This window comes from Emydura macquarii, unplaced genomic scaffold (genome assembly GCF_026122565.2).
Source record: "Emydura macquarii macquarii isolate MOO-44397 ecotype Brisbane River unplaced genomic scaffold, CSIRO-AGI_Emac_v2 contig_306, whole genome shotgun sequence".
NCBI classification, from domain to species: domain Eukaryota; kingdom Metazoa; phylum Chordata; order Testudines; family Chelidae; genus Emydura; species Emydura macquarii.
Window position 1 is genome coordinate 7,703,963 of NW_027130443.1, and position 27,495 is coordinate 7,731,457.

Genomic DNA, 27,495 nt, shown 5'->3' on the forward strand with positions numbered 1-27,495 from the left:
ATGGGTGGCGGAAAGGTAAAGGGCCAGATAGAGCAGCGGACTCGCGCTCCACCGGATGGCTTGAAGCGTGGGTGGGAGGGAGCTCGCCCGCCACCCGGCCCCTACCATCAGGCCAGAGCTCTCAACCCAGGTGACCTGGGCAGAGGAGGTTGCCGAGTAGACTCATCCAATATGATTTAATCATCTTCCCCTGCATATAACTCTTCTTTGAAACGATCCTCTAAAAATCAGAGGCGGAATCCTGAGTTCTCATGCTCTCACTGTGAGGTGCTTAGAAACACAGCATACAAATTCCCTGCCTTTAAATCCTGCATACATTTAATAATTAAACTCGAATTGGAGAAATGAAGGGGAAGGCAAAGAAGCTGTATGGGTGCCTCCAAGGAAAATGTCAGGCTTTGCATTTCATCTTTACAAACTTCCCCGCCCTACCTGAGAAGTCCCAGTGGCCATGTAAAAAGGGGTGACATTTTCCCCTCCCCCATGCCTAATTTCGGCAAAGGGAAAGGCCTGCCAAAAAGTTTTGTATAACAAACCCAGCAAGGCCGAGTAAGGGGTCTGTGAGGCACGCCAAAACAGGTGCAGCTGCCGTGCACACGACCCAAGCTCCCGAGGTCAGCATTCACTAAGGTCAGCCTCTAACGTATTGGATCTCATGATAGTCATAGTGCTGTTCCATCACCCCATGGGACACAGAAAGGCTGAGGGAGGGGGGAGGTTGTTGCAGCAGTGGGGTATAAATTAAAGGTGCGCACGCCTTTTTTCCTCAATGAAATAGTAAAGCAACTTGCAAGAGCTGCTGAGAGTGAGAGGTTGCAGCAAATAGTTTAGGGAAAGAAAGGATCAGGCCCAGCTTTGCGCCACTTTAATTTCCATTATTTTTGCTTGTGAATCCAAGTTTCTTCCCTCCACATTCCTGCTGAGGGCGCAACTACAGGACGATGAAATACATCCTAGGCATAGGGGGGTAAGTATTGCATTTATTTCCTGCTTTTTTATTTTTGTTGCATGCAGGACATCCCGAGGTGTGACGATTATATGTACTTTAATAGGCCAATACAGCGAGGTTTTAAATAAGCAAAATCTAGCACTGATGTCTCCTAACTCTAGACCATGCTTGTTTTATTCCACGCGGAGAGCTCTGCAGGTTGAGATTTATATAGAAATAAAGGGAAGGAGCTGAAGCCAGGACCCCTTTATCTTTATACATGATTTCTGGCTAGGTTTAAACAGCGAGGGAAACAAAAGATGCTTTCAATGCAGAGTGAGATTTTAACTGTTCCACTGAAAAACGAGAGGGGGATGGCGGGAGGTGATAGAAAAGCTTCCTAAAATGGATCCAAAAAGAAGGGTCATTTTTTCCTCCCCTCCAAATGAGTGAGACTTGGAAGTAGATCTGCATAAACCTCCAGAACTGGGTGAGTGCATGGGACAAATCCGCCACTGGTGCCGGTTGTCATAGGCCATTCAACTGACCCCAGCCGAGGATCTGATTTATATGGCATGAAAAAGCATGTGAGAAGAAAGCTTTGGAATGAACTGTTCGAAACTGGCACATTCAGCCCTGACAACCCTCTCCCTCCTCTGGGGAGGAAAATCCCTCCAATGTGGGATGCAGGGGGAGTTTGAATCCAGATCTGCCCACAAGACTCTTCTCCGGGATTACTTTTAAGGCAATCGTTTAAAGCACTTCTCTCTTGCGGCAGATTTTTTTTTTTAAATGTCTCAGGGTTCTTTACTGTATCAAGGGACGTGTCCTAAATCACACAGGTGGCAGGGGGGCAGGGGGTAGAGCAATGCCACTGAGAAGGCATTTGAAACCTATTTTTAAAATAGCTTGTTCATTGAAAGAGCGCTTGCCCAAGGCAGCCCCTGTCGAGTGAATTCCTGGGACGTGTCTGCTCATATTCCTTGTTCCTAGCCCCAGGATTTTAAAGACAGCAGAGATATTTTAAGTGAGTGACTTTGTTCCTTCAGGGCTGAAGTCACATGGGACTGAAGAGATTTCAGGGCTCTCATTGAAAGACACATAGCAGAGACCCTGAGCCCCCAACAGGGCGGTAATTTAATTAGAGGTTTAATGTAACCCCCTCAGATGAGACTGAGGGGAACAATCTGAGGGAAGGGAGGACCTGCCCCTGAGTGGAGGAGTCCCCTTCCTTGGCTCTGGTTTTTGAAAGGTGGATCTGGGGGGGGTGTCCTATCCCCCCTCTGGTTCTGGGGGATCCTTGACAGGGTGCCCCCTTTGGCTCTTGGGCAGGAGAGACCCTACGATAGTGTGTGTCTGTCCCCCCTGGGGTCTGGGGGAGGAGGGTGGCAGCCCTGCCTCTCCCCCACTGGAGCTGTGAAGGACAGGAAGGAGGTTCCACTACCGTTCCCCCCTCCACCATGGAGGGCAGCTGACCCCAGCTGAGGATCTGGTTTATATGGTATGAAGAAGCATGGGTGGGTGGGGGGTGGGTGCAGTCCACCTTCTGCAATAGCTCCGTTTCAAAGCACATGTAAGCATGGGTTTAAAGGTTGTGCATGTGGATGGTGTGACAAACCTGGGTCGGAGCCTGGCAAACGAAGACATGGTAGGAGTAGACTGGGGCCCCAGTGGCCCATTGGGAGACCTGTTGGATAACAGACCAGTCCAGCTCCCATGAAGCTCCCTGGAAAGATTCCAATGCACGTCATACCAGGGCCCCATCCAACTGCCAATAATCTGTCAAAAGCAGCAGGGCAGACCCAATGCTTCACAGACGTTGCTTAACCCTGCTCCCTTTAGGGTCTCTTCCCTGTCAAGTACTCATCACCCTAATATCTAGGCACCCAAGCATGTGGATGTGTTAATGCCAATTGACGGAAACACATTTGTGACTGTTTTCTGAATCTCACCAGAAGGAGACTGGATCAAAGGTGACATTTGCTCATCTCCCGCAGGTCATTTGCCAGGGGCTGTCCTAAACAAGGCCCCTTTTGCATGAGCATTTTATGCATTTGTTTTATTTTAAATCTCAACATTGGGACTTACTTTTCTTGGGAGTTCATTATAGTTATTTTATCTAAGCAAGTCAGAAGGGCTTTATTGAATCTGATAAGATCGTACTGTTTAACTACATCAGCTCCTCTCCTGCTGGGGGCAAGAAATATGGAAGGGAAAGTGATGGGATTAGTGTAAGAAACAACCCTTCCTTCCAGCAGGGCAAACAGTCTGGGCACCTGCTGACCTTCCACATCTCACAAATCTGAACTCTATTAATGATTCTTTTTAATTCGTCTAATGCAGAAGCAGGTCGACCTGTTTGTAATGTAAATGCCCTCTAAAGAAGTGGTGTTAGTCTGCAGTAATTGTACATTGCACTATCTCAATTCTAATGAATCTTTCACAATTTTGCTTTGAATTGTCCATTTAGTGTGACCAACGGTGGCAAAACCACTTTGACTAACAGCCTTATCAAAGCACTTCCAAACTGTTGTGTTGTCCATCAGGATGATTTTTACAAGGTAAGCATAACTATTCTGCCTATTTAATATATTTATAAATGTTTATATAGTTATCGTATCTGTATATATTTAGTACAATGTCTAGGATGTACCGTAAGGAAGTTTGGTGTGTGTTTTGTGAGGTTGTTAGGATGAACATATTTAGCTTTTGATTGCTTTGGACAGATGGAAATATAATTGCCTTTTACTAAATGTTAGTGTGTCAGTTTCAACGCAGTATGTGTAACTCAGCATGTTACACCAACAACGCTGGAACATAGAAAATGATAGGCCATGGAGATTATCTCCTTGAGTTTTAATTTCAAACCGAGTGCATCTAATCTTAGATCAGCCTATTGGTTTAAATGAACTTTATTTTTTTTTGTGCTTTTATTTCAATTATTTTTCTAGGTTGTCCCCACCTTGACCTTTCTTGCTATCATTCTCTTTATAAAAAGACTGTTGCTTTCAAATGATCTTTATGACGAAGCTGCGAGCATGTCTGCATTTATACTTTAAAACAAAGCCAAACAAACCCACTGTCCTGTCAGCACAGGGAGCCGCATCCTTAAAGGTATTTAGACTCCTACCTTCTGTTGAAATCAGTTGAAGTTAAGAGCCAAAACTTTGAGGATCTGGGCCAGGAAAAGTACTGTGTCAGGGAAGCAGTCGGACTGTCTAACACCATTAGTTCTGTTTTACCTCTGTAGGACGCCGAGTCAAAGCCTATGGAAGGTCAATGGAAAGGCACCCACTAAAGTCAATGGGTGTGTTGGATCAAGCCCAGGGTGATGTCAAAGACAAAGCCACATTAGAACATGTTACAGAATCGTGTTTCAGGCTCTGATGATTTTTTTTCATATAACATAGCTTGACCCCACTGACCCAGGCAAGACCAAGCCAAATTATGACACATTTGGAACATTCCTATTTTATAACACAATAGCCCCAGATTTGTCTGTACCTTCATAAGTGTACAAGCCATAATAAATAACCTAATATAAATAAATACATACAATTGCTAACTTGCGAGCATTTCTTCACCCTAACGCACAAAGTGCATCGAGATTAATGTTAAATACAAGTTTAGCATTAAGGAGGTGGAGTTCTGACTTTTTCTGTAAAATATATAATTTCATTCTGGCATGTTTAATTTATAAATGGTTGTTGAAAGCAGAGCTAAGATTAAAAGAGATTACAAGCGCTGGGTCAGCGCTTGTATTCTAGGTGTTAGTTACTCTAATTCCTACTATGCTGAACACGGAATACAGCAATTGTCACTTAACACTACCTGGATTTTTTAAGGCCGGAGAGTCTGTTTCTTCACTTAAAACTGTGATCCTCTATCTAATCCGTTCTGGTTCCCTTAGACAATGTGGTAAACTTAGAATCCTGCGTCTAACGCATCCCCCTTGGGACAAGAAAGCAAAGTAACTTTTTGAAGCTCTCAGGCTGGATGGAAGGGGGGGGGGGGCTGTAAGAATGCTACTTCAAGTTCCCCACAAGAAGGAAGCCGTTTAGCAAGTGAACACTTACTTCGTTGTGCAGTGCGGCAGTGTACAGGTTGTGCTCGCGGCTTAGCTAACTGATCGCCCTGAATTTGCAGCAGTGTTTTATTGCTCACTATATTTCAGCCACAAGATCAGATAGAAGTCGGGCAAGACGGCTTTAAACAGTGGGATGGTAAGAGCGGTGCTCGCTGTAGGAAGCAGTAATGTATATTTTTCCTAAGTATTTCTTTTTTTTTAAACTTTCTAATGGTACATTTACCATAATTCTATATTTAAAGTTTATATTTCCACACTTTCACCTCTCTGTGGTTTGTGGAGTTTGATTTCTTTTTTTCTGACCTTCTTCTAACTAGCGCTGGAATCACTGGACATGGATGCAATGCTGAGCACAGTCCAGGCGTGGATTGAGAAGCCCAGGAAGTTTGCCCGCGCCCATGGGGTGAACGTTCCACTTAACTCTAAAGAGCCTGTCCCTGAGGATACCCACCTCCTGGTCATTGAAGGCTTCCTGCTTTACAATTACAAGTAAAATGTCTTTTTATTTACAGAAAATGCTGTGGCAATGAAAAGTGCTAGATTTATAACTCTGGGCACTGAAGCCTCTTTGTAATTGATTAACTGATCCTTGCAACCCTGCTGTATAAATCTGATTGGTCTTGCCGTGATCCTCTGGTCTGATCTGACGTCTCCAGTTAGTGTTTTTTCAACCTAATAGGAGCATAATTCAAGTCAAATGTGAAAGAATTAACAGCTTGCATTCTCTTTCCCCTAGAAACATGGACTGACTAGCTTTCCTGTGCCTAATCTGTCTAGTCAGGCATCTTTAGACACCTGGCTTGTGTGTAGTCCACAAGAGTATTTGTAATGGGTCCATTTGAGCCTGACGGAAACATTGTCAATAGTCCGATCTGTTGCAGTCAGAATTTGAAGCAACCTGACGCTACAAATCATAGAAGAAAAGTAGAAAGATTGTATTTGTTGCAGCGTGGCACCAGAAGGGTATTGAGCCCTCTCACATTTGCCTCTCTGTCTGAGGAGATAAGTAGTAGTGATCTACTGTTGCCTTTGTCTCCCCTTCCTCAGACCACTGACTGACTTGTTCAACCAACGCTATTATCTGACGGTTCCATATGATGAATGCAAAAGGAGAAGGAGGTAAGCTAGTTGCTTGACCTACATTTAATAATGCTTTGCTCTGATACAGATTCGTGTGCATACACAAGAGAGAGTGGGCATATTACAGATATATAGAGAGAGATTGACATCTCTTTCCAACTAAAGTCACAATTCCAAACTTTCAAGTCAGAGAAGGACAGCTAATTTTTTGTACCTTTAAAATATAGCTATCTTGGGGGTGTGGCTTGTCTTTGGCGTTACAGATCTGAAAGCGGATATTCTCTAGTGACCTTAAAATAGGCACAGCACATGACCCTTAAAAAATGGACTGTGATCAGCAGCTCCTTACACACGTACAGTTGAACAGCCACTAGATAACCACATTTGATCTTTAGCATTGTGCCAGACACAATGCACAAATGGTCGTCTAACAGACAGATTCCTTTCTATTTTAATACTGACAGCACACGAAATTATACCATACCTGATCCACCTGGTCTTTTCGATGGACACGTCTGGCCCATGTATCTAAAATACAGGACGGAAATGGAGACGAATGAGGTTGATGTTGGTAAGTTACTCTTGAGGCAAACTGCGGCAGTGTAGTGCTGATTTAAGGCAGTTAAGACTTCATTCAGGGAGGTTATTCCCTGTAATTATACTGCCTGCTATTTTGCTTGAGATTAAGCCAAGAACTTTGGCCCAGATTCTGTTCGGTTAAGCTTTTTGCAGCCTCATTAACGTCAATGAAATTGCTCAGCTGTAGCTAAGAGCAGGATTTGGCCCGCTGTTTTAGGCGGATATATCAGAATGAATACCGGGCAGGCAGCTCTGGACTGCACCAGACATCAAGTCATAAAATCTTTTTGCATTTTTTTTGTAAGTAATTGGGAGACACAGTGACCCCTTTGTGACTTCCTTCCCCCATGCCTCTCTACTTGATGAGGAAGAATAGTGCTGTGGCTAAAACACAGGACTGGGGCAGGACGCCTAAATTCTATTCTCATCTTTGCCACAGATTTGCTCTGTGACCTTAAAGAAGTCATTTAACCTCCCTTTCCCCTTTCATGATATGGGGACAATTCTGATCTACCTTATAGGACTGCTGTGGTGATCAGTGTCCATAAAACAAATCTGGGATTAGGAAACACCATTCAAAGGCAAAGTGTTATTGATGACCATAGCCACAGGTTCTTCCTAAATCTAAACCAGGATGAGACCACTGTGGAATGGGATTTCTTTTTGTTGAAATGCTGGGGGGATTTTTTTGTTTGTTTGTTTGTTTTTTGGGCTGGTCACTGTGGCTGATGGCCAGCTTCCCTCTAACGGATCTCATGCTTTGCTCCTGTTGGGGGGCCAGGAAGGTGCCCATCACCCCATCTTCCCTGGGGGAGGGAGGGGAGGGACCCAGGCCCGCCCACTCCTCTGGGTCCCAGCCCAGGGGCCCTATGAAGAGCAGCTGCAGACTGCCGGCTCTGTATTTTTAGAGCCACCACCTCTTCCCCTGGGCTACTTTCCCCCCCTAAGTCCTTCTGGCCTTTCAGGCCCTGTGTCCAGTTTGCCCCTTGCTGGGCTCAGTACCTCTGTTGGGGTTCCTCCGCTCTTGCCCACCTTGCTGCTCTGGTCCACTCCTCACAACACCTCTACTTCCTCTAGCTTGTGCACTGTGTGTTTGGGGCGGAGCCCTTTTATGGAGCACCTGGCTGATCCCTAATTGGCCTCAGCTGGCTCCTAATTGCCCCCTCATGACTCCAGTTAGGCTGCAGGGAATAAAGCCCTGATCATCCTGGGGCTGATATACCTCCCTAGTTTGTAAATAGTAGACTCTCCTGCTGCCGTCTGCCCTTGATATATCACATCACCTGCAAAACATGTTTCAAGAACCTTTTTAAATTTGCCCTTCACCACTGCCATTCTGATTACAAACTAACAAACTCTTAATTGATTTTTTTTCCCCCTTTCAGTTTATCTGGATGGAATGAAGACCAGAGATGAACTGTACCATCAGGTCTTGGAAGATATTCAGAACACACTTTTAAATTGTTCATAGGTAAATATGCATCTGCTCCTCTGCGTGGGGGTTTCCTCCCCCCCCTTGAAACAGCACACTCCTTCCATGCTTTGATATTAATTTTCTTCTTTGTGCTTTTTAGGGTCTGAGAAGAGCTGAAACACCTAGGTACAGATCTGATGTAAATAGTATGATAGACATTAAAAGATAGAATTATGTAGAGTTTATTCATGTAAACCATTCATATACTGTCCTTTGGAAAAGATCTGATGTATATACTTGAAAAATGAAAGCTTATTTACAACTCAGCCATAGGCAGTTTATTTTATATTCCACTGGTTTAACCGTGTGATGTTTTAAGATGCATTTTATAACCGAACACAGACCATGCACATTTGGAAAACCACCAGCTGATCTGCCTGCCTTTTTGACCAGATGTTAAGCCTCTGTTTTATTGCTTGTAATACCCCCTTTTAAGTTCAAGAGGGGAAAAGAAAAGTGCTGATATGAGAGAAATTAGCTGTATGTCAGCCAAACCTCTAAGTCTTAATTTTATGCTTGAACCAAATTTGCACTTACTATGAAATATGATGGCTTTCACAAGGCTAGCTCCTCTCCCAGTTTGGAGCTCCTTACAAATGGTTGGCTGCCTCTTAATTGTCAACACCTCTGTGAGTTTATTGCTGTTACTACCACTATCAATCATCATAATTCCCAGGCAGTAGATCTACCTGCAGTGTCCTTCAACCCTTTCTCCATGAAGCGGCAAACCTCTCACCAGCCAGAAACCTAATTTCCCCTGTCTGTGCTGGCCCTCCCCTTGGCACCTACTGCCTATGTTTTTTAACTACCTTCTCAGCTGATGGGATAATTAGCCCCTTAGCTCCTCACTCTGATTAGGTAATTAAGTCTTCCTCCTCTCAGTCAGAGCTTCTCTGGGGGAACTAGTAAGTGGCCAGAGTGTTGGGTCAGCTGCTGGCTCTCCGCACTCTGTCCCAGGGTCCTGTTTCACAGTATATATTCAATTGCCTTTTTTTAAGAGAGAGAACTGGGGCCGTTGAAAAATGCCACAAAACGCAGTCAGAAATCGATGGAATGACGGAACGAAAATTACATTATGGGACGTTGAGCCTGCACCCATGATGCATTGTGATCCTCTCCGCCTTCCCACAACTCCTGGCGGAACAAGGTGGCGAGTTGCACAGTGGGATACCTAGAGCACCAACTGTGGTTGCACTTGTGTGGACAAGAGTTGTGTGGACAGGCACAAGTGGTGTAATTACAGCACTTTTTGATCATCGCTGTAACTTGCGTCAACAACTCTTTCTAATGTAGACAAGGCCTTAGAGCTCCTCTCTTATAGAAGACAGCCAGGAAAGTCCTTCTTCCCAATAAAATAGAATCACAGAAACGTACAGCTGGGAAGGACCTTGAGTTAACCTAGACCATCCAAGACGGGTGTTTGTCCAACCTGTTCTTAAAAACCTCCAGTGATGGGGATTCCACCACCTCCCTTGGAAACATATTGCAGAGCTTAACTATCCTTTACAGTTAGAAAGTTTTTCCTAATATCTAACCCAAAGCACCCTCATTGAAGATTAAACCCATTACTTCTTGCCCTCGCCCAGAGAAGAATTGATCACCGTCCTCTTTCTAACAGCCCATAACGTATCTGGAGACTTATCAGGTCCCCCCTCGGTCTTTTTTCCTCAAGAATAAACATCCCCCGTTTTTTAACCTTTCCTCATTGTCAGATTTTATCATTTTTGTTGCTCTCCTCTGGACACTCTCCAATTTACCCACATCTTTCCCCCAGGCTGGTGTCCAGAACTGGACATAGCACTCCAGCTGTGGCCTCACCCTTGTAAACCAGAGCAGTCACCACCCAAATACCTGCCCCATCCCTGCCCTGTGGACGCCCCGCCCCACCACAGCAGCCTCCCTCTGCTCACACAACCCAGCGAGATTCCAGGCCGAGCAAGAAAGGCCTTTGACAGCAGCCAGTGAGGCGTTTCCATCCCACTTCGCAGTCGCCTGGGGCTGACTCACACGACGCCCCTGAACCAAGCCCGGGAGTTTAGACCCAGGGGTGGGTGGCACAGGGCGGCAGCGCCCGTTCATTGCATCAAAAACTACGTGAGCCGCGTCCCTGTGGGTCGTCAACAGCCCCCACAGCAGCCCGGCTTGCTCACCTCGCTCGGGGGGGGGGAGCGCTCTGCAGAGCAAACATTCCCAAAGGAGAGTTGATTCAGGCAACGGGCAGACGACCGGAGAGGTTTGTTTAAGTTCGGGGCCCTGGCCGATGGCGGCAGCAACCCCGTCTACACATCCCACCCTGGCCCCACGGCAGGGAGGGAAGCCACTGCTCAGATTCAGATGCCAGAGCAGGGTTAACCCTTTGGCAACTTGGCTGATGGGGCTGGCGCGTTCTCAAGGGTGTGGTGAAGCAGGAGGAGGCGCCGTGGGAGGCTTTTCCACCCCGGGCAAGGGGGAACACACCTGGAATGAGTCACACCAAGGCAGGACATTACCTTCTCCCCCCACCCCACCTCCAGCCCAGGCTAAGGCAGCCCTTAGAGAAGAACCCCAGCACTCAGCCCTGCCCATTGGCAGCAGGTGGGAACGCTTCCAGGCAGGGGGCTGGATAGCAGGCCCTTGAGGGCAGATGCAGGGTCAGGCAGGTGCTCCCAGCAGGTATGCGGGCGGGCAGCGTGAGCAGGGAGTGCTCTGGGATGGCCATCACAGCACCCATGAGCTATAGGCAGCCTTATCACCCCAGCAGCAGGGCAGGCGGGCACTGGGTAAGAGGGAAAACCAGAGCTGCAGGAGCCAGGAGGCAAAGGCTGGGGCCTGGTCTTTAAAAAAGGGAGACAAGCGACCTCTAGTGGCAGCCGTCCTCTGTCACACGCGGCAGAACACGCCGCCCGCCAGCTTGCTCTGCTGCCGGTTCTTATGGGCCCTAAGCATCTCCCCACAAGATAGACCTCAGGGTTGTTTGGTAACCACCTCACAAAGCTCTCCCCCCTCACAGGGCCCAGCCCCTCCTCTCGTACTCACCTCATGCCTCTGCTGCCCCCCCCCCCCATCCTGAGGCTCCCCCGGCCTGTGATTTAAGTCAGGACCACTGACTCCCCCGACCCCTTTCCCCAACTGCTCTACTAGGTAGGGCTTTGCCCGCACACGGGCCGTCTCCTTTCAACACCCAACATCAGGCAGGCAGAGGCCAAGCTGGGTAATACAGTCCCCCATGCGTAAACAGCGATGAAGATCTAGATGCAGCGTAGGTGGGGCTAGCTCTCCGCCCTAGGTAGGTATGAAGTGGTGTTTCCCCTCCTAGCACTCGCCCCTGAGCCTCACTCATTCAGCAGGCAAAAGTTTTCAGCGACAAGGGGTCCTGCAGGATGTCTGCGCCCAGCTTTGGGTAACAAACATCTGCAGGAACTGCTGCAAGGGGCCAGACACCAGATGCTTCAGCACCAAGGGCAGTTTTCTGCCACAGAAGCTGCGTGGGCACATGAGCAGATTGTTAACCTGCATGGGCAGCTCCTGCAGAGACAGGATCACACGTGCTTCGGGTGTGACCACAGCTAATTCAGCGTTGGTTTGTTTTCCCATTCGATCAGTGCCATGGAGGGGGGAGGGAGGGAAGGACCCGGTCACCCTTTCATATAACCTGCCAAATTCAGAGCCCGCCTTGAAATGCAAAGTGCTCCCAGCCCCAGGGAGGTGTTTAAAACGGTATGAATTTAATGCATGGAAAAGGTAACCAGCCTCCAGGCCCTGGAGAAGAAAGGCCAGTGTTTAGTCACAGCCGGGTGCCCTGCGCCTATGGGGCAGGGCTAGGGGGAAGAAAGGAGATCGGGCAGGAATTGCAATGGATGTAGCGATCCATCAGCACCCAGAGGGGTGGCAGGGTTGACAATCACACGGACATGACGCAGTGGAGTCTATTCCAAACCCGTTTCAGGCAGGGCACTGTAACGGTGAGCTAACGTTAAGCACCTTAACTAAATCTCGCCTCTGGCTGGATTTGAACCAGCACCTTGACAATTCACCCATATAAGCTCCGCCTGATGAGGCTACCTTGGCCCCTCCCCTAAAGACAGGTTCCTTCCACCCCCGTCAGAACAAAAGCCAGCAGCAGGCCGTTGCTATAGAAATCTTTATTCCTTTAAAATAACGACAGGCTGATATGAGCCATCGGTGCTGGATTGTGAATGTCACAGCGCAGAGTACACAGGTTCTTCAGTCAGTCATTCATTCATCATAAAAACAGACCTAAAACCACGGTTAATGCATCGCTCTGCTCCACAGGCAGCAGGACATGGCCCGGAACAACATGACCCGGCCAGCCAGGAGGGTGAACCACGAAAGAGGGTTTGGGGCCTGTCTACACGGGTGAGAGTCAGTGATTGGTCAACCCCCACTCCTGTCAGGCAACGCTGAACACTGATTGGCTGCGAGTTATTGCGGCTGAGTGTACTACAGTCCTCATTCCAAGACATGCTTAACAAGCCCGGTGCTAGGGGCAGGCTGGCTCCAGGAGCAGCTCACTGCAGTTCCAAGGAGCTGTTTACACCGTTAACCAGCGTGTTGTCCCAGCCCAGAGGCAGCGGGAGGTGCAGATTAGCAGCAGAGCTCTGCTGCCAGCAGCTCCCATTGTTCCTAACGGGGAGTCGCCGCCATTAGCAGGGGGGAGCTGAGCCCCTTGGGAATCCAGCCCAAGCATCCAATGATTCGCCGCAAGTTTCCCCAGCTGCCACCAGAGGAAGCTCGTGGCCCGGCCTTTCCTAGGAGGCTTAGAAGTCACAAGTGCTGTATCCCCCAGCCCGCCCCCAACCCGCTGGAATGTGAAAGGAGCCACACGGCACCTACAGCCTCACACAGGCCAACTCGGCTCCTCTTAGGCAGAAGTCCCTGTGATGCAGCCAGCCCCAAATCAGGGCACTGGCGCCTGATCTCGGTTCCCAGCCATGAATGACATGACTCCGCCAGGCTCAGAAGGCTGGGAGCTCACACATCACAGGCAAGGAAGAAGCCGGGAAAACAAGCGCCGTCTGCAGCCCTGGTATCGGCTTGGTAACCAATGCCTCTTGGTTGAGCATCTGGTTTCTCGGATCCCCTGCATACCCACCCAGGGCAAGAGATGAGGCCATCAACGTCCAGGCCGCGGCCCCTTCTCATTTTACACAGACGTTTCCATGCCACTAAAACAAATTCACTGTCAAGCACCCGCTGGAAGGCGTCTGCCTCATTCCGGAAAGTGGTGCTGGGTTACATCACAGAGATGCTTTTGACTCGGATTGGCACAAACACATGAGTCTGTTTAATCTCGGAGGCAGCACCCTGGGCAATGCCGCTCAGAGTTCAAGAGGTACGCGGCGGCCCTCAAAGCAGCACTGTACGCAGGCACAGGGCCGCCTTTTGAATCTACGCCCTTTGGAGCTATGGCACCCGAGAAAAGGTTAACACAACGGGAATGGGACAAGTGCATCATAAACATTGCCTCTGCGCGGGAAGAGACAACAGCAATGCTTTCTGCCAGGCATTTTCTCGTTCTTTCTTTCTACAGAACGGTGACCAAATCCTTAAGCTGGGCGAGGAGACCGTTAAAGAGATTTTTAGGTGAAGCTGCCTTCATACCCAGCCAATACCCAAGGTAGAGTCTTTGGGCATTCCACCCCTGACTCCTGGGGTCCTACTTCCTCTCTGGTTACAGAGCCTACCAACAAGTGACACGAGCATAGGATTTAAGTCATGCTCCCTGGGAAGTGCCAAACAATCCCTTATTCCCACGGAAATCCACAGGACTGAAATGTGTTTGGCAACTATGAGATTCAAAAGTCTTTGGTCATAGATTGTCTTGCCCTTTAAGCAGAGAGAGACTTGAAGAAAAAAGGGGTTTAGAGAGACCAACTGAAGAGGGATTCTCAAGCAACACAGGCACTAGTTTTAGAGCACATGCATCCGCATCGAAAAGCCAGGCAGGCTACAAATTCCTTGCTACTTCCTCCCCCGAGGGATCAAAGATGAAGTGTTAGCACAAAAGCCAGGAAAATTCATGGCATTTTTTGCATTCTTCCCCTCTGGACACTAAAGCCCACAGATTAGAAGAGACCAAACAAGTTACACATGCCACATTCGCAGCCTGATTATTGTTTTCCAGCTTGAGAGGTTTCTTCCCCCACCACTATCAGTCTGTACACAGACTCTTTCTTGCACTGGTGATTGTACAGAGCAAACCCCAGGGAGGACAGATGGGAGGAAAACCAAGAAAGGAAATTGATTGGACCTGGGGTTGAAGACAGGAGGTGGCTGAAAGGGTCAAAGCTAGGGAAACTGAAATTAAAGGGTATACCATAGACTTAAACAGTTGCCTTGAAACATCAAAGCAGCTTTCAGTACAACGCAGCAAGACGGCTGCGTCAAGGACTGAGAACATTTTACTGATGACAAAACACAAGGCTGGCTTTTAAAGTTGGCTGGGTAAGAGGTCAGAGAGCAGCTGTAAACCAGCATGGATCGTGGAGGTAGAAATGTGGTTTAGCTTGAGGGCACAGCTAGGGGGTAGACATGGGGATGGATGTCAGGACTCCTGGGTTCTAGTCCCATATGTCAGTGACTTGGCTGTGCAATTCAGTTCACCTCTAAAAACGTATACAGATTCTACCCCTGGGGTCATCTGAGGTTTAATGGGTGTTTGCAAAGTGCATTGAGGTCCCTGGGAGGAAGGCGCTAGGGGAGGAACTACAGGGAAGTGACAAATCAAGCGCTACAGACCGTGGATCCTACTCATCAATGATCTGGAGGAATGAACTGGCAACATGCAGTGATATGGGAAGCACACAGAAGTCAAGAAACCACAGAAGCCAGTCAATGCCCAGGGGTGATGCAGGGATAGGGGAGAAAACGGGCAAGCATTAACAAGTGGCTTCTGCACGTGACAAAAATAGGGACAGGGTTGGAGAGAAACGTGCAATGGGACTAGATCCCAGAGGGTCAAACACCAGATCAGGCCACTGATTAGCTCTAGGGTAGGAGAACGGAGAGAAATTTAAGATCTGATCAGTGACAAGCGGCAGTTAGCAACAAACAGGTTAGAAACAGGGAGCAGGAGTCAGGAGAGATGATTGGGGGAGGGAGGACTCAGGGTTCCAATAACCCAGCACGGGCTCAGGAAAGCCCAGCCAGTCTCTTCCACAGCCAAGAGCTGGGTACAAGTTAAACCTGGGAAAGGGCAAGTAACATGGGGAGGAGGCCCTGGCGTTAAAGAGGTCTTGTGCCTTCTACAGCCTGCTCTTTGCTGCTGGCAACCGTGCTCAGAGCAAGCCATTCAGCTGTGCCCCAGCATTGCAAGTCCTCTGCGGAAGTAGGTTATCTAGGAACCCCTGCCGGTCTCTCTCCCCAGACAGGCAAGTCTAATGAACTTGCAAGAGCAGCTTCTGCTGCCGGGGTGCTCTACAAGTCCAAGCAGCTGCAGTACCCAGGTCAGGATAGTCCCAGCAATGGCTGCAGGGAGTTAGACGACAAGTCACAGCTTAAATTGCTGGTGGTCGGAGCGTGAGGAAGAGAGAGATGGGATCGTTAAGGAAGCCATGAGCTGATACTTCTTAATTTCAGAGTTAGGAACAGCCCAGGCGCTTGGGCCAAGGACTGGACCCTCCCACAAGAGATCAAGAGCTGCCATTGCTGAAATACCCTCAGAACAGGGGCTGGCCAGAGACCAGCCCATAAATAGTGCAGCCTTCCGCTGTCATACGATGGAGCGACCGGGGGAAGACTACAAGTCCCAGCATGCAGTGGGCTGGCAGACTACGCTTGGCTCAGAAGCACTGCATGATGGGAGTGGTAATCCCGCATGCCTGAAATATTAAATGCTGCTGGTCATCGCCTCCCATTTTCTGCCATTAAGGCGGAGCCTCTCGGGCTCCTGGTGATAGATGAAGCTCAAGTGGGCACAGCTCGGTTCTTCCCCACACTTCCCGCCCCTCCCCCCGCCCCCCGCTCTGCCCCTTTCCCCGATAAGCACAGTGGAACAAGGCTAGCGGATGCTGCAGTCCCCCTCTCCACCCTGCAGCTTCTCCTGCTCCATGGATCGCACCAGCTCCTGCACAAACTTCATCTCCGAGGCCACCTGCTTGGCTAGAGCCTCGTAGCGGTTCTCCAGCTTCCGGTAGCGCCGTTTGAGCCCATTGGCCAGCAGCAGCGTGTTCTTGGTCTCCTCCTGGGTCTGCTTTTTCAGGGCCTCCGTCTTCTGCAGCTCCTGACGGATCTGGCGCAGGTCCTGGCTGATGCTCTCATTCTCCTCCTTGTACCACGACTCCTTCTCCTCGTAGATGGAGCGCAAGGCCTCGATGTCCTCCTGGAAAGATTTCTTGTTCCTCTCCATCTCCCGGAGGCTCTCCTCGGCCGCAGCCACTTCCTCCATGACCTTGGAGAAGCGCTCGAAGTTGATGTAGGTGTTGTTGGGGGGCATGCTGGAGTGGGACTTGATGGTGTACTCCTTGAGCCGGGTGGTCTTGAGACGCCGCCTCTCCGGCTTCCTGCCGTTGTCTTCGTTGCGGACGTTCCTCCTCTTGATCACCTGCCAGGAGGAGAAGGGGAAAACTCAGCTCTCAGTTATTGTCCAGGGTCAACAGCTCTCCTCTCCCACCCCCAGGATGTGCATTTCAACAGCCCGACAACAAGCCATTCAGTCGCATTCACGCCATCTGCTTCGTGCGTGGGTCACAGCCAGGCCCGGCCAGCCCACACACAGGGCAATTCCACTACCGCCCCAGTGCAAGGAAATCTTGATGGAGTCACTGGTCCCCCATTCCCCTGCCTTTAGAGAATCCCACTTCCACACACAAACCCTTGTCTCTCCCCCCACCCCCCAGCTTCCAGGTTGGCCAGGAATCAGGTCTCTCTAGACCAAGGCAGCACAGCTGCTAGATCGGCTCAGCACTGCGCCCTCTAGGCAAGAGGCATTTGCTTACTCACCCCCACCCACCTGAAGGGCAATGCCAAGTGCAATTTAAATAGCCATGTTAGACACCAAGAAGGTGGGATGTGCAGGACCATTGGGGAAAAGGAGCCAGGCCACAAGTATTTGTGTATTTTTACCTTAATCCAGGGATGCTCCAGACTCTGGTCAATTGTCATCCGCTTCCTGCAATGACAGTAGGGGCGCTCGTTAGGCTGGAATCTGCACCCAGAGAGCTGGGCCAGGTATTCTCAGTCTCTGTTTTAATCACAGCAGCTGCCAACCGCCAAGCAACCAAGCCAGCAGCAGCGTCTCACTTCCGTGACCTGACCCTACGCACGCTGGACTGCGGAACCAGTCGCCTTCCTGCCCCGTGTGTTCAACCGCAGCCCAGGACCAACTAGCTTCTCTGCTAAGTGCAGGATCCCCTTGAGAGCAGAACTGGCTTTCAGAGCTACTGCAGCGTTAGTTTGGTAACAGGCCACAGTCCTGGAGAGGCTATAGCCAGTCCAGTGGGTCCCATTAAACCCACGCGCCTAGAGGGGCATGGGAGGAGCAAATACTTTTGCTCTGAGGATATTTTGGGAGACGGGATATTTTGGTCGGTGGCAATAAGCGGCTGTAGGAGGTGATGGACATGAGAAAATAGCACTTCTAGGTGACTTGTGGCCTAAGACACACGGACAGTCGCCTGCCGTTCCACTGAGCATGTTCTGGGGCAGACAAGAAGAAGCAGGTTAGCCAAACTCCTCCACTGCACGAGGGCAGCAAGAGGCAGGCTGGGGATTTTAGAGGCTGCTGGCAGGGGGCCGTATTGAGCACACAAAAGCCTGCCCACAGGCCTCGCTCCCTGCAGCTCGTTTCAACCGACTGATGTCGTACTTGGGATCTTTGACGAGCAGGCGCCGGATGAAGTCCTTGGCCAGCTCGCTGGTGTTGCTGAAATACTCCTCGTCGAAGTCGTAGTTCACGGCGGAAATATTCGTCAGGGTCTCCTGCTTCGTTTCGCCCAAGAACGGAGAGGCGCCACTTAGCCTGCCGGGCGAGATCAGACCGTTACCATCAAGACATTGTTCGGCGCTGACAGCTCCGCAGCCTGCCGCTCGCTCCCAAATGCCAGCTCAGCACAACTCCTGCAGCCCCCGGGTGGTGGGGACTAACATTACCCCGGGCCCTGGGTCACAGAGGGGAAATGTATTCGCCCCATCAGGCAGTGACTCAGTGGCCGAACTGGAAATAGGCCCCAGGAACCCTCAATCCCAGCTCTTGACAAGGCTATCTCCTCAAGCGCAGGCAAGCATACCCTTACACACAGAGAAGAAATGTCCTTATACTCACAGAATGTATGTGATGACACCGATGCTCCTAGGAGAGAGAGAGAGAGGACCCCAGATCACTGCACTGTAGATCAGTTTTTAGCCAGGGCTCTCACTCCAGGCTAAAGTCTTTGAGGTTTTCCAACAGAGGGCACACGGCATTGCTACCTCAGTGACAGACTTGTCCCCCCGGTAGCCAGCTGTCCCCTGGAGTCCACCTTTTCCTTAGCACAGACGTTCCTCCAGGGCCAGGTTTCCCGTTCGCATCCCCCTGAGGTGCCCACGTTAAGGGTTAAAGCCCAGGTGAGGGAACCCAGGGCTGGTTATTTCATTTGAAACTTCCGGGACGCACAAGTCATCCAGAATCCGCTCAGCCCTCAGGCTAGGCCTGTAATGGCTGAGCCCCAGCCCACAAGCCCCCCATCCCCCAAGCACTGGTTTTAGCAGCATTCAAAGACACCAGCCTGCCTGAATCCCGGAGAGATGGGGGGGGCCCCCCACCGGGAATTAAAGGCCTGACCTCTTCGGTGAGAGAGGTACCACAGAACCAGGAATCAACTGATTACCTGGGACAGCAGAAGAAACACAGGAACGGGAGTGAGGGACAAAAAGATATGAATTAGAGAGAGCCACTGAGCAGACAGCAAAGGGATCAGCAGACCCCAGCCAGAAGAACACTGCCCGGATACGTGAGACAACCAAGGCCAGAAACAGGTCCCACCGCCACAGAGCGCCCTCCTCCCGGACTGACGGCAGTGCCAGGCTGACAGCCCTGCAGACTGAAGCAGCCGTCCTACAAGAACGTGCCACATGCACATTAGCAATGCAAGCTAGCATGTGGGCCAGGATAGCGCATGGGCAGTGTAGCGTATGGGCAGTGTAGCGTATGGGCCACTTCCCGCAGATTGCCCAATCAGTGCACCTCAACCCTGGCTTAAAGGGACTCCCCTCCAGCAACAGGACGATGGTACAGCCCCCAGGGGCATTTCATTCTTGGAAGCTGCCAGTTAATGTCTATCGCAGCGGGGGTGCAGGCACCTACCCACTAAGAACCGGACCGAAACCACCCACGTCCGCAGATGTTCTGCAACAGGCCTGAGAGCCATGGTATACTCACCACATGTCTGCCTCCAGACCCAGGGGTTCGTAGTTCACTATTTCAGGGGCTTTCAAAGGAGAAAGAGACGGACGGTCAGACAAAAGTTACGCTGCAGGGAGAATCCATTGCAAGCGGCTCCTGTCATCTTGCGCAGCGCACTCAAACGTTCCCCTAGCCGGACTTAGCAAGAGCTCTGGTGACACGGACATCCCCAGGAGAAGAGAGCTGTAAGCAAGGGGACCCAAACGATGGCCAGTCCAGGGCTGCACTGGCAGCTTCCTCACAGTCTCAGGGCGGTCCTGGGTACACAGCTGACGGAGCAGACTGCAGCCTCCCTTCACTTTGATGCACAGATGCAGCATGCACGGATACAGCTCCCGGCAGGTAGTGCGCCATCTGGCTCCAAGGAGCCAGGGGACTGCTGGTGACCTCCAGAGAAGCTGCCACAGTACAGCAATGTTTGCCAGTGTTCCCACAAGTCTCAGTGGAGACATCGGGGTAGGTTCTTTGGAGGCCAGGAGGTGAATGAAGAAAGCAATTCCCCTTTGCTTTCTGTAGGCACCTGCTTCTAAACTCCATTTCTCTCGGTGAGAATATCGTGTATCTCAATGGGGATCACACCGGCCACCACCCAACCAGCCACTCAGGCTCTCCGTCACTGCAAAGGGCATCTTTCCAGGAGTCGAACAAGCCTTTAGAACACCTCCACGTCGCCACCAGCCCGCTTCCCTCTTACCTACGAACTCCGGGGTCCCAAAGATGTTTTTGAACTCGTTCCCGGCTTCGATTTTGTGAGCAATGCCAAAGTCGATCAGTTTGATGCGGGGGTTTGGCACGCTTTTGTCCAGCAGCATGATGTTCTCAGGCTGGAAAGAAGCAAAAGCAGCAGGTGGTTTAGGTCTTTTTTGTATCGGCTTCCAGCAACGCTCTCCCTAAGATCGCTGTACCTTCGAGCGCAGCGCTATCCTGGAAAGAGACAGCCTGTGATTCCCTATCCTGTTTTCCTCCCAGCTGCGTTTATCGCTCAAAACACGTCTGGCCAAGCTGCCAGCCCTGCAGACGCTGCCTCGGATCTGAAAGCCAAGCTGGGCTCCTTCCTGCCACATCAATAATGGAGATACTGTGGTTAGAGCTCCGCTGACAACCGCTTTGAGGCTGCCTTGTGAAAGAGCACAGACTCCGGCTTGCCTTCCCACAGCCATACCGCCTCTGCCAAGAGAGTTAAAAGGAGCATCAGGAAAAAGACTAAGCAGCACAGGGAGCAAGTGTGTCTGGTATGGGACCATTTCTACATAGGTGTTTTAAACATCCACCCAGAATGCCAAGGCGAAGCCTCAGCTGCAGCAGAGACTCTGGACTCAAAGGATGCTCAGCTACTGTACGCAAGCACTGTGTGCATTTTGCTACTGTAGTTGCGCTTGCAGTCTCTCAAGAACCCTTCAGTGCCTCTCCCAGCTACACCTGCTCATGTGAAGCAGGGGAATCCCATGCATCTGCGCTTACGCACGTCAGCCTGAATCCAAACCAACAGGCCAGATTCTGATCACGGACCTACTGGCAAACACCCAGGGTAGCTGCACTGGAGCAAAGGGATTGGCACCAGTGTAAATGACAGCAGAATTCAGCCCATATGTTTGGATTCAGAGAGCCTGGAGACAGACCAAGCAGTCAGGACCTGGCTTGTGTGTCTCACCTGGAAGAGCACACCTCATTTCCCATCCCCCGCAGCACCGCGCTGAACCCAAGAAAAAGGAGAGCCAACTACCAGGACCACAAACAGCTTCCTGCAGCAGCCCTTGGAGATCTCCCTCCTGGTACCAACCCCCTTGAGCGGAGACAATCTAATGAGGTCACGGCACAAGATGGAGCCGGCTTCACAGCCAACGGGTCTGTCCATGCTGTGACTTGCTGTCTAGCAGGCAAGGGCCCTGGACACCAAAGGCTGAAACTGACCTTCAGGTCAAAGTGCGCGATGCGCTTGGAATGCAAATAGTGGACCCCATCCAGGATCTGTTTGAGGAACTGGGTGGCCTCTTCCTCCGTCAGCGACTCCTTCTCAGCCAGGAAGTCGAACAGCTCGCCGCCCGAGACCAACTCCAGGATCAGCACCACGTCCGTCTTGTTCTCGAAGATGTCGTGGAGCGTGATGATGTTGGAGTGCTGGATCTCCCGCAGGATGTCCACCTCCCTCTCAATCTCCTCCCGGCTCACGCCCCGCCGGCTGGACGACAGCCGCCGCTTCTTGATGAACTTGGCCGCGTACTCCAGGCCGCTCTTCTTCTCCCGGCACTTCCGCACGATGGCGAACTGGCCGCTGCACGGGGGAGGGGACGGGTCAGTTAATAAGACAGCTCCTTCATTGCACCTGCCTGGGGGAGTCAGGGACCACACTGGGGCAGCTAGAACCCGCTGTGCTCTAAAGAGACCCCCCCGTTTGTGCATTTCCTTACTGAGAAGGGTGCAACTCTTTACAAACCCGCTGGGAACCACAGTACTTCCGTAAGCAGCAGGTGAAGCCCTTCCACTCGACTCGAGGTCTAAGTGTCTGCCTTCTCCATGCACCACTTGACCAACTCAGGGATCAGGGCATCATGGATTCTGAAAGCTGAGCACAAAGGCAGAATACAAGCCATTCTTGGAGAGCACGCTTCAACCACGTGTGGTATACGAACTGACCTAAGAGCTGCCAAGCCGGGACAGATCAATAGTCCAGCTCATCCCCTATGATTGTCAATAAGTGATGCATCGGAGGCAGGCATTGGAATAAACTGATACCGCAACTACGTGCCACTGTGCTGGGTAGGATGAGGGAGTGAAGGAAGGGGACTGGCCCCAGCTAGAGTTCACTTAGCATCCTATAGCCCGACGATTGATGACCCAGGCTGATTTTATCCCAATTACATCACTGCAGATGAATTCTGATTCATACAAATCCCTAGCCCTTCCTTGAAACGTATTAATCTACCCAGGTAACAGGAAGCCTGTTAATGTAACAACGTGATTATGATGCTTACGCATTTGTGCAACATCCTGCTGACACATAACCACAAGTTACAGGGCTCGGTACAGGAATCAGGAAGAGTTCCCATGGCCTAATGATCACAATGGTCCCTTCAGAGCTATGAATCCAACGGATCAAGAGTTCCAACCACCATTACCCAGCACCCCGAGATGTCAATTTCGCCATCGTGAGGAGCATTTTGGGAGGACTGGGCCCATGCAACTGAACCAGGCACCCAGGCTGTAATACTTGGTGCTTACAAAGCTTTAGGATTTGCAAGTGGTTGTGAATGATAATTCATAACACAGGTTCACCCATGTGGTATACGTCAGTATTGCTCCTATTTTACAAGCAGGAAAAGTGAGGCTCTGACAAGGAGTCCGTGGCAGAGTCAAAAAAGAACCCAGGAGGCCTGACCCTCAGTCGCTTGATCTACTCACTAGACCATACTGCCTGTGGAAGCTACATTGCCCAGCTTTAGATGCATTTCTTTCCCTTCCTGGAAGGAACAAAATTAACAGCCCCTTTGAGTCCTCCTCCCCATTAGCCAGAGCATCTCCGCATCCAACTAGGTTATTTACATTTTTAAACAGTGACATCAAGGCTCGTTTCACTGGCTGGCAGCTGCTTGGCCTGAACTTTCCATATAAGGCTCGTGCTTCAATAGGAAACAGCCGGAGCTGATCAAATACTAAAGGCTTCCCAGACCAACCGCCTCCTAACTCCCATCGGCAAAATCCAGCCTCCTGGCTGCATGAAAGAGCCGTGCTGTGGAGGGGATGAAGAAGCAGGCTATTAAGTGTGAAGTGTCTAACAAACCAACATCTTCTAGGAAATGCAGAAAGAAGGAGGTCACCTTGTCCTTAACTCACCCTGCTGGGACAGAGAAGTGATGCCAGTCACACGCCAGAGCAGAGGGGATCCAGGGCACACTCATTTTAAGATGCTTGCTCCCCTAAGAACACATTAGTCAAACCCAAAGCACAGAGGATGGGGAGCCACTTGCCTCCTTTAAAAATTTTGTGTCTCTCCCCACACAACCATTTCTCTTCCCTACCACAGTCCTCTACCTTCCAGTTGCCTGAACAGGGGAGGGAGAAAGAGGAATCCACGCTGTCCCTTGCGCAGCTGGATGGGTTGGTGACATAAAACTCCTTTCCCGAGGAGTTGGGAACTCGGCCACCTTTGGACTCCCTGACCCGCCAGCCCAGAGATTTGAGGAACCCCATGAAACAAACCTTTGTCTACTGCCCAGGAAGGCAGAACTCTAGCAACAGCAGGTTACTCCAGCAGACTTGAAAAGAAAATTCAACTAAAAGTCAACAGGCCGAGGAATGTAACCTTAACAGCCGAAAGAGCTCACCCGAAGAACTGCACATTATTTAAACCAGAGCCACCACAGCAATCACCAGCCAGGGTTAGATGCTGAAGTCTAATGTCAAACTTAAACACCATTCACACACACACCAGAATTTTCAGGGTTTGCTACACCCCAACCACTTTGAACCATAGAAGCAGAGTTAGACTTGGAATGCAGATTTCAAGGAACACCACCATCTGCAATTTGATTCAGCAGTTGAATTTTGCGGAGAAGAGATTTTTTTAAGAAGCCTGTGATCATTAGATATGTTCCCAACAAAGGATTTTATTTGAAGTGCCACTTGTATTTGAACATTTACTCAAGTAAGCACTCCCTCACACACTCAAACTCCAACTCCGCAATACTCTTGTTAGACCAGGGATACCCAGACCTCAGTGGTTCAGGAGCCAAATTAGCAATTAACATTACCCAAAAGAGAGACAGTCGTGTGAATTCATTGTTTCATTTACTATTTTTATATGTTACTCTCACAGCAAAATGACTGACCAAGTATTATTTTATCGACTACAATTGGTTAACAACATAGCGAAAGCATCCTGATTGGTTAATAATTAAATCACACAGTGTTTTGATATCATGTGCTGCAAAAAGTCCCAGGAGACACGTTAAAGAGCCACATGTGGCTGCCAGTCTAAGTATCGCTGTGTTAGACCACAAGCCCTTTGGAACAGGGACTGTGTCTTCCTATGGGTTTGTGTAGCACCTGGAGCAAAGACCTGCACCAAGCGGGACCTTTGGACTGTACTGCAATCAATAGTAGCACAATTATTAACACCAAAAATTCAGTGACAGCCTCCTTTTACGTGAAAGCACGGAGCATAGCTAAGAGACGCACAGGTTTTGCATCCAATATGAATAAGTCTAGTTTGTATGCAACACAACAGCCTCCTCTGCCTGGGTTCTAAAGCCAGCCTGGCTTCTGTCAAAAGGCAAAGCTGATTCATACCAGAAATGTGCCCCCCTCCTCCACTCTCCCAACATGCAGAGTGACTGAGACACAGATGAAGAATGCAAGGAAGCCACAGTCATCTCTTCAAGGCAGAGCAGACCCAGCTAAACAAGGACATGATGAGAACTCTAGCGCAAAGAACCATAGCTCCACTGAAACAGGAATGAATTATTAATATGAATGCTTGGCCCTTTAGTAAGGGCCTGTCACCTTATGCTCTCTCTAATTGGCCCAATGAATATTTCATTATTTATACAAAGTGGAACAACACCAACAGGAGAGACTGAAGCCTTCCCCCTGGCCCCCCTTTGGCTGGCTGATGCTCTGTTGAAATTGCGCCCCAGATCTGAGAAACCTCTCCCAACTCAAGTTTAATCGAAACTGGCCCATTCCCATAAAAAGTTCATTTCAACGAATCAACGTGGTCTGACCAAAACAAAGTGGTGTTAAGAAATTCCCAAGCAGCTCGAGTTATGAATATTCATTAAGCCTCACATGACCCACCCCTGAGAGGTAGATCAGGAATATAAATGGATCCCTTAACCCACCATTGCAATAGAGCGGGCCCTGGAGAAAGTCACAGCAGCGCTGCCCAACAATTTAAGACAGCAAGTGGTAGAGAATCCCACACCTAATTGAACACACAGGGTGGGAACACAGAGAGGCAGGTGCAGTGACCAGAAATGGAATTTGGCTACGGTGGCAAAAGAAAATGCCAAGAGCCTGACCACTTATAGTCATTAAATAAACCCCTGGCTTTATGGCCAGGAGACGGCATTACCCACAGAAGAGTATCCCCCCTGGTTGGCACGCTCACCTGCCCAGTTCTTCTCCCATTTCATAATGATCCTCCACATTCTCCTGCCTGAAGGTAGACATGGCTGCCGGACCAAAAGGAGCCCGGCCCACTCTTCAGAGAGGCAAAGTTTCCCCTGCTCCACGTGCAAAGCCAGGCACCAGCCAGCTCTGTTCACCTCTGGAAGGAGACGAAAGAAACAGTAGAGAATCGTCATGCCCCAGACATCCACAGACATTCCAGCACTGCGAGATGAGCAACAGAACGTCTGCATGACACAGTGGCACCTGCTCTAAACTGGCGAGCTAATGGATTCAAGAGCCCTGCTATTACACTGCATCTATTTCTAGGTCATTCACATCCAGCCAACGCAGGACTGATCCCTGCAGTCTGCTCTCCAGGGTTATGATTCAGGGCCCCCTGCACTGCTCTTGGGCAGATATTTCAATCTAGCAGTTTATGAGCAGCGATAACTCAGTAGCCCCTAGAAGATACTAGCAGATGCCCATTGTGCTAGGTGCTGTACAGACACACAGCAGGAAATTGCCCTGCCCAGGAGAGTTTACAATGACTGGCCCATAGTCAGACAAGGAGTCTGTGGCAGAGTCGGGGATTAAACCCACCTCTTGTGAGTCCCAGTGCAGTGCTATAACCCCGAAACCATCATTTGTTGTCCCTCAGCCACCCTCCTGCCCACGTTTTTGTTCAGCTCTCCAACATCCTCTGCTAAGGGAGGTTAAAGGTCACCCCCCCACACTCAGCCCCATGGCACAGCTCTGGGTAAGACACCTAAATAAGTCGCCAGCCCTAGAGGGAGTTGACGTGTGGCTCAATCGGTAAATTGATTGTATAAATCTCCAAGAGGAGGAAGCAAAGCCAAGCTTGTTACGATGTCTGCACTCTGCCCCATGTCATACAGGTCTGTGATACCCACTGGGGTGCACTGGAGAAGAGAGGAATCTACACAAAGGAACCTCAGCCTTTTCCTTAGTCTTATATACCCCCAGCCTCCCACACACACACAGGCCTGAGCTTCTCATCACACTCCAGCCCCCCAACTTCAATGCAAGAACCATCATCCCCAAGTTACACCTGCCTGGAGCTTCACACAACCCTCCACACCTACACCCCACCCCTTACAGCCTCCCCACCAACCCCCAACCCCACTCCCTACCCCAACCTCCTAGCCCCTCAACCCACCCCACTCCACACACCCCCCACAGCCCCCTACCCTGCCACACCACCCCCCACAACCCTCCAACCTCCTAGCCCCTCATCCCACTCCACACACCCCCACACAGCCCCCCACCCTGCCACCCCACCCCCACACAGCCCCCCAACCTCCTAGCCCCTCACCCCACTCCATACCCCCTCCCACAGCCCCCCACCCTACCACCCCACCCCCATACAGCCCCCAAACCCACTCCAACCTCCTAGCCCTCCACCCCACCCCATACCCCCTCCCACAACACTCCCAGCCCCCCACCTACCCCCAACCCTGCCCCCCAACCCCAGACAGCCCCCCCCCCACTGCCCGCTCCCACAGAGCGCCCGCATGCCCCCCTCCAACCCAAGCCCCTTCTCACCCCGCAAGGCCCCCGCTCCCCCGCAGCCCCCGGGCCCCGATCCCGATCTCTCCCACCTGGGCCCGCGGCCGCCGCATTCCGACACTCCCGGTCCCGGCTCGCTGACTCGCACCTCCCCTCCCCCACCCGGCGTCTACGTCACCGCGGCAAGCCCAGCCCCATGCGCGCCATTGGCCGAGCCGCCATGACGTCACGGGGTGAAGAATCTCCCCCCCCCCCCTCCCGCCGCTGCCAAAAGCCGAAGCGGGATTCCCCAGAACCGACCCCTCCCCCCCCTCCCCAGGACTCCTCCCCAG

At 50.6% G+C, this 27,495-nt stretch overlaps 2 protein-coding genes and 1 long non-coding RNA gene across 5 annotated transcripts; 1 reads left to right on the plus strand and 2 right to left on the minus strand.

The window, feature by feature from the left end:
• Positions 1 to 814: 814 nt before the first annotated feature.
• NMRK2 (nicotinamide riboside kinase 2) lies at positions 815 to 9,848 on the plus strand. Its single transcript, XM_067558124.1, has 8 exons — positions 815 to 967; positions 3,399 to 3,489; positions 5,103 to 5,151; positions 5,333 to 5,504; positions 6,063 to 6,134; positions 6,560 to 6,666; positions 8,060 to 8,145; positions 8,249 to 9,848. Exons 1-7 carry the CDS (start codon positions 942 to 944, stop codon positions 8,143 to 8,145), a joined length of 603 nt encoding a protein of 200 aa, XP_067414225.1. The 5' UTR covers positions 815 to 941; the 3' UTR covers positions 8,249 to 9,848.
• Positions 5,358 to 7,764, minus strand: LOC137159657 (uncharacterized). Its single transcript, XR_010921691.1, has 3 exons — positions 7,677 to 7,764; positions 6,580 to 6,623; positions 5,358 to 5,687 (listed from the first exon to the last, which is right to left on the minus strand). It is a non-coding gene; the product is annotated as an uncharacterized lncRNA (long non-coding RNA).
• A 6,280-nt stretch (positions 9,849 to 16,128) lies between the features above and the next one.
• On the minus strand, positions 16,129 to 27,326 carry DAPK3 (death associated protein kinase 3). Of its 3 annotated transcripts, none has more exons than XM_067554479.1 (9): positions 27,256 to 27,326; positions 25,635 to 25,793; positions 21,440 to 21,800; positions 20,223 to 20,352; positions 19,505 to 19,553; positions 18,410 to 18,436; positions 17,954 to 18,106; positions 17,212 to 17,257; positions 16,129 to 16,690 (listed from the first exon to the last, which is right to left on the minus strand). In XM_067554479.1, the coding sequence occupies exons 2-9, from the start codon at positions 25,694 to 25,696 to the stop codon at positions 16,148 to 16,150; spliced, it is 1,371 nt and encodes a 456-aa protein (XP_067410580.1). In that variant the 5' UTR covers positions 25,697 to 25,793; positions 27,256 to 27,326; the 3' UTR covers positions 16,129 to 16,147. The 3 variants fall into 3 exon arrangements, with proteins under 3 accessions (XP_067410580.1, XP_067410588.1, XP_067410598.1); XM_067554487.1 differs by lacking the exon at positions 27,256 to 27,326 and adding an exon at positions 27,200 to 27,227; XM_067554497.1 differs by lacking the exon at positions 27,256 to 27,326 and adding an exon at positions 26,237 to 26,303.
• Positions 27,327 to 27,495: the final 169 nt, after the last annotated feature.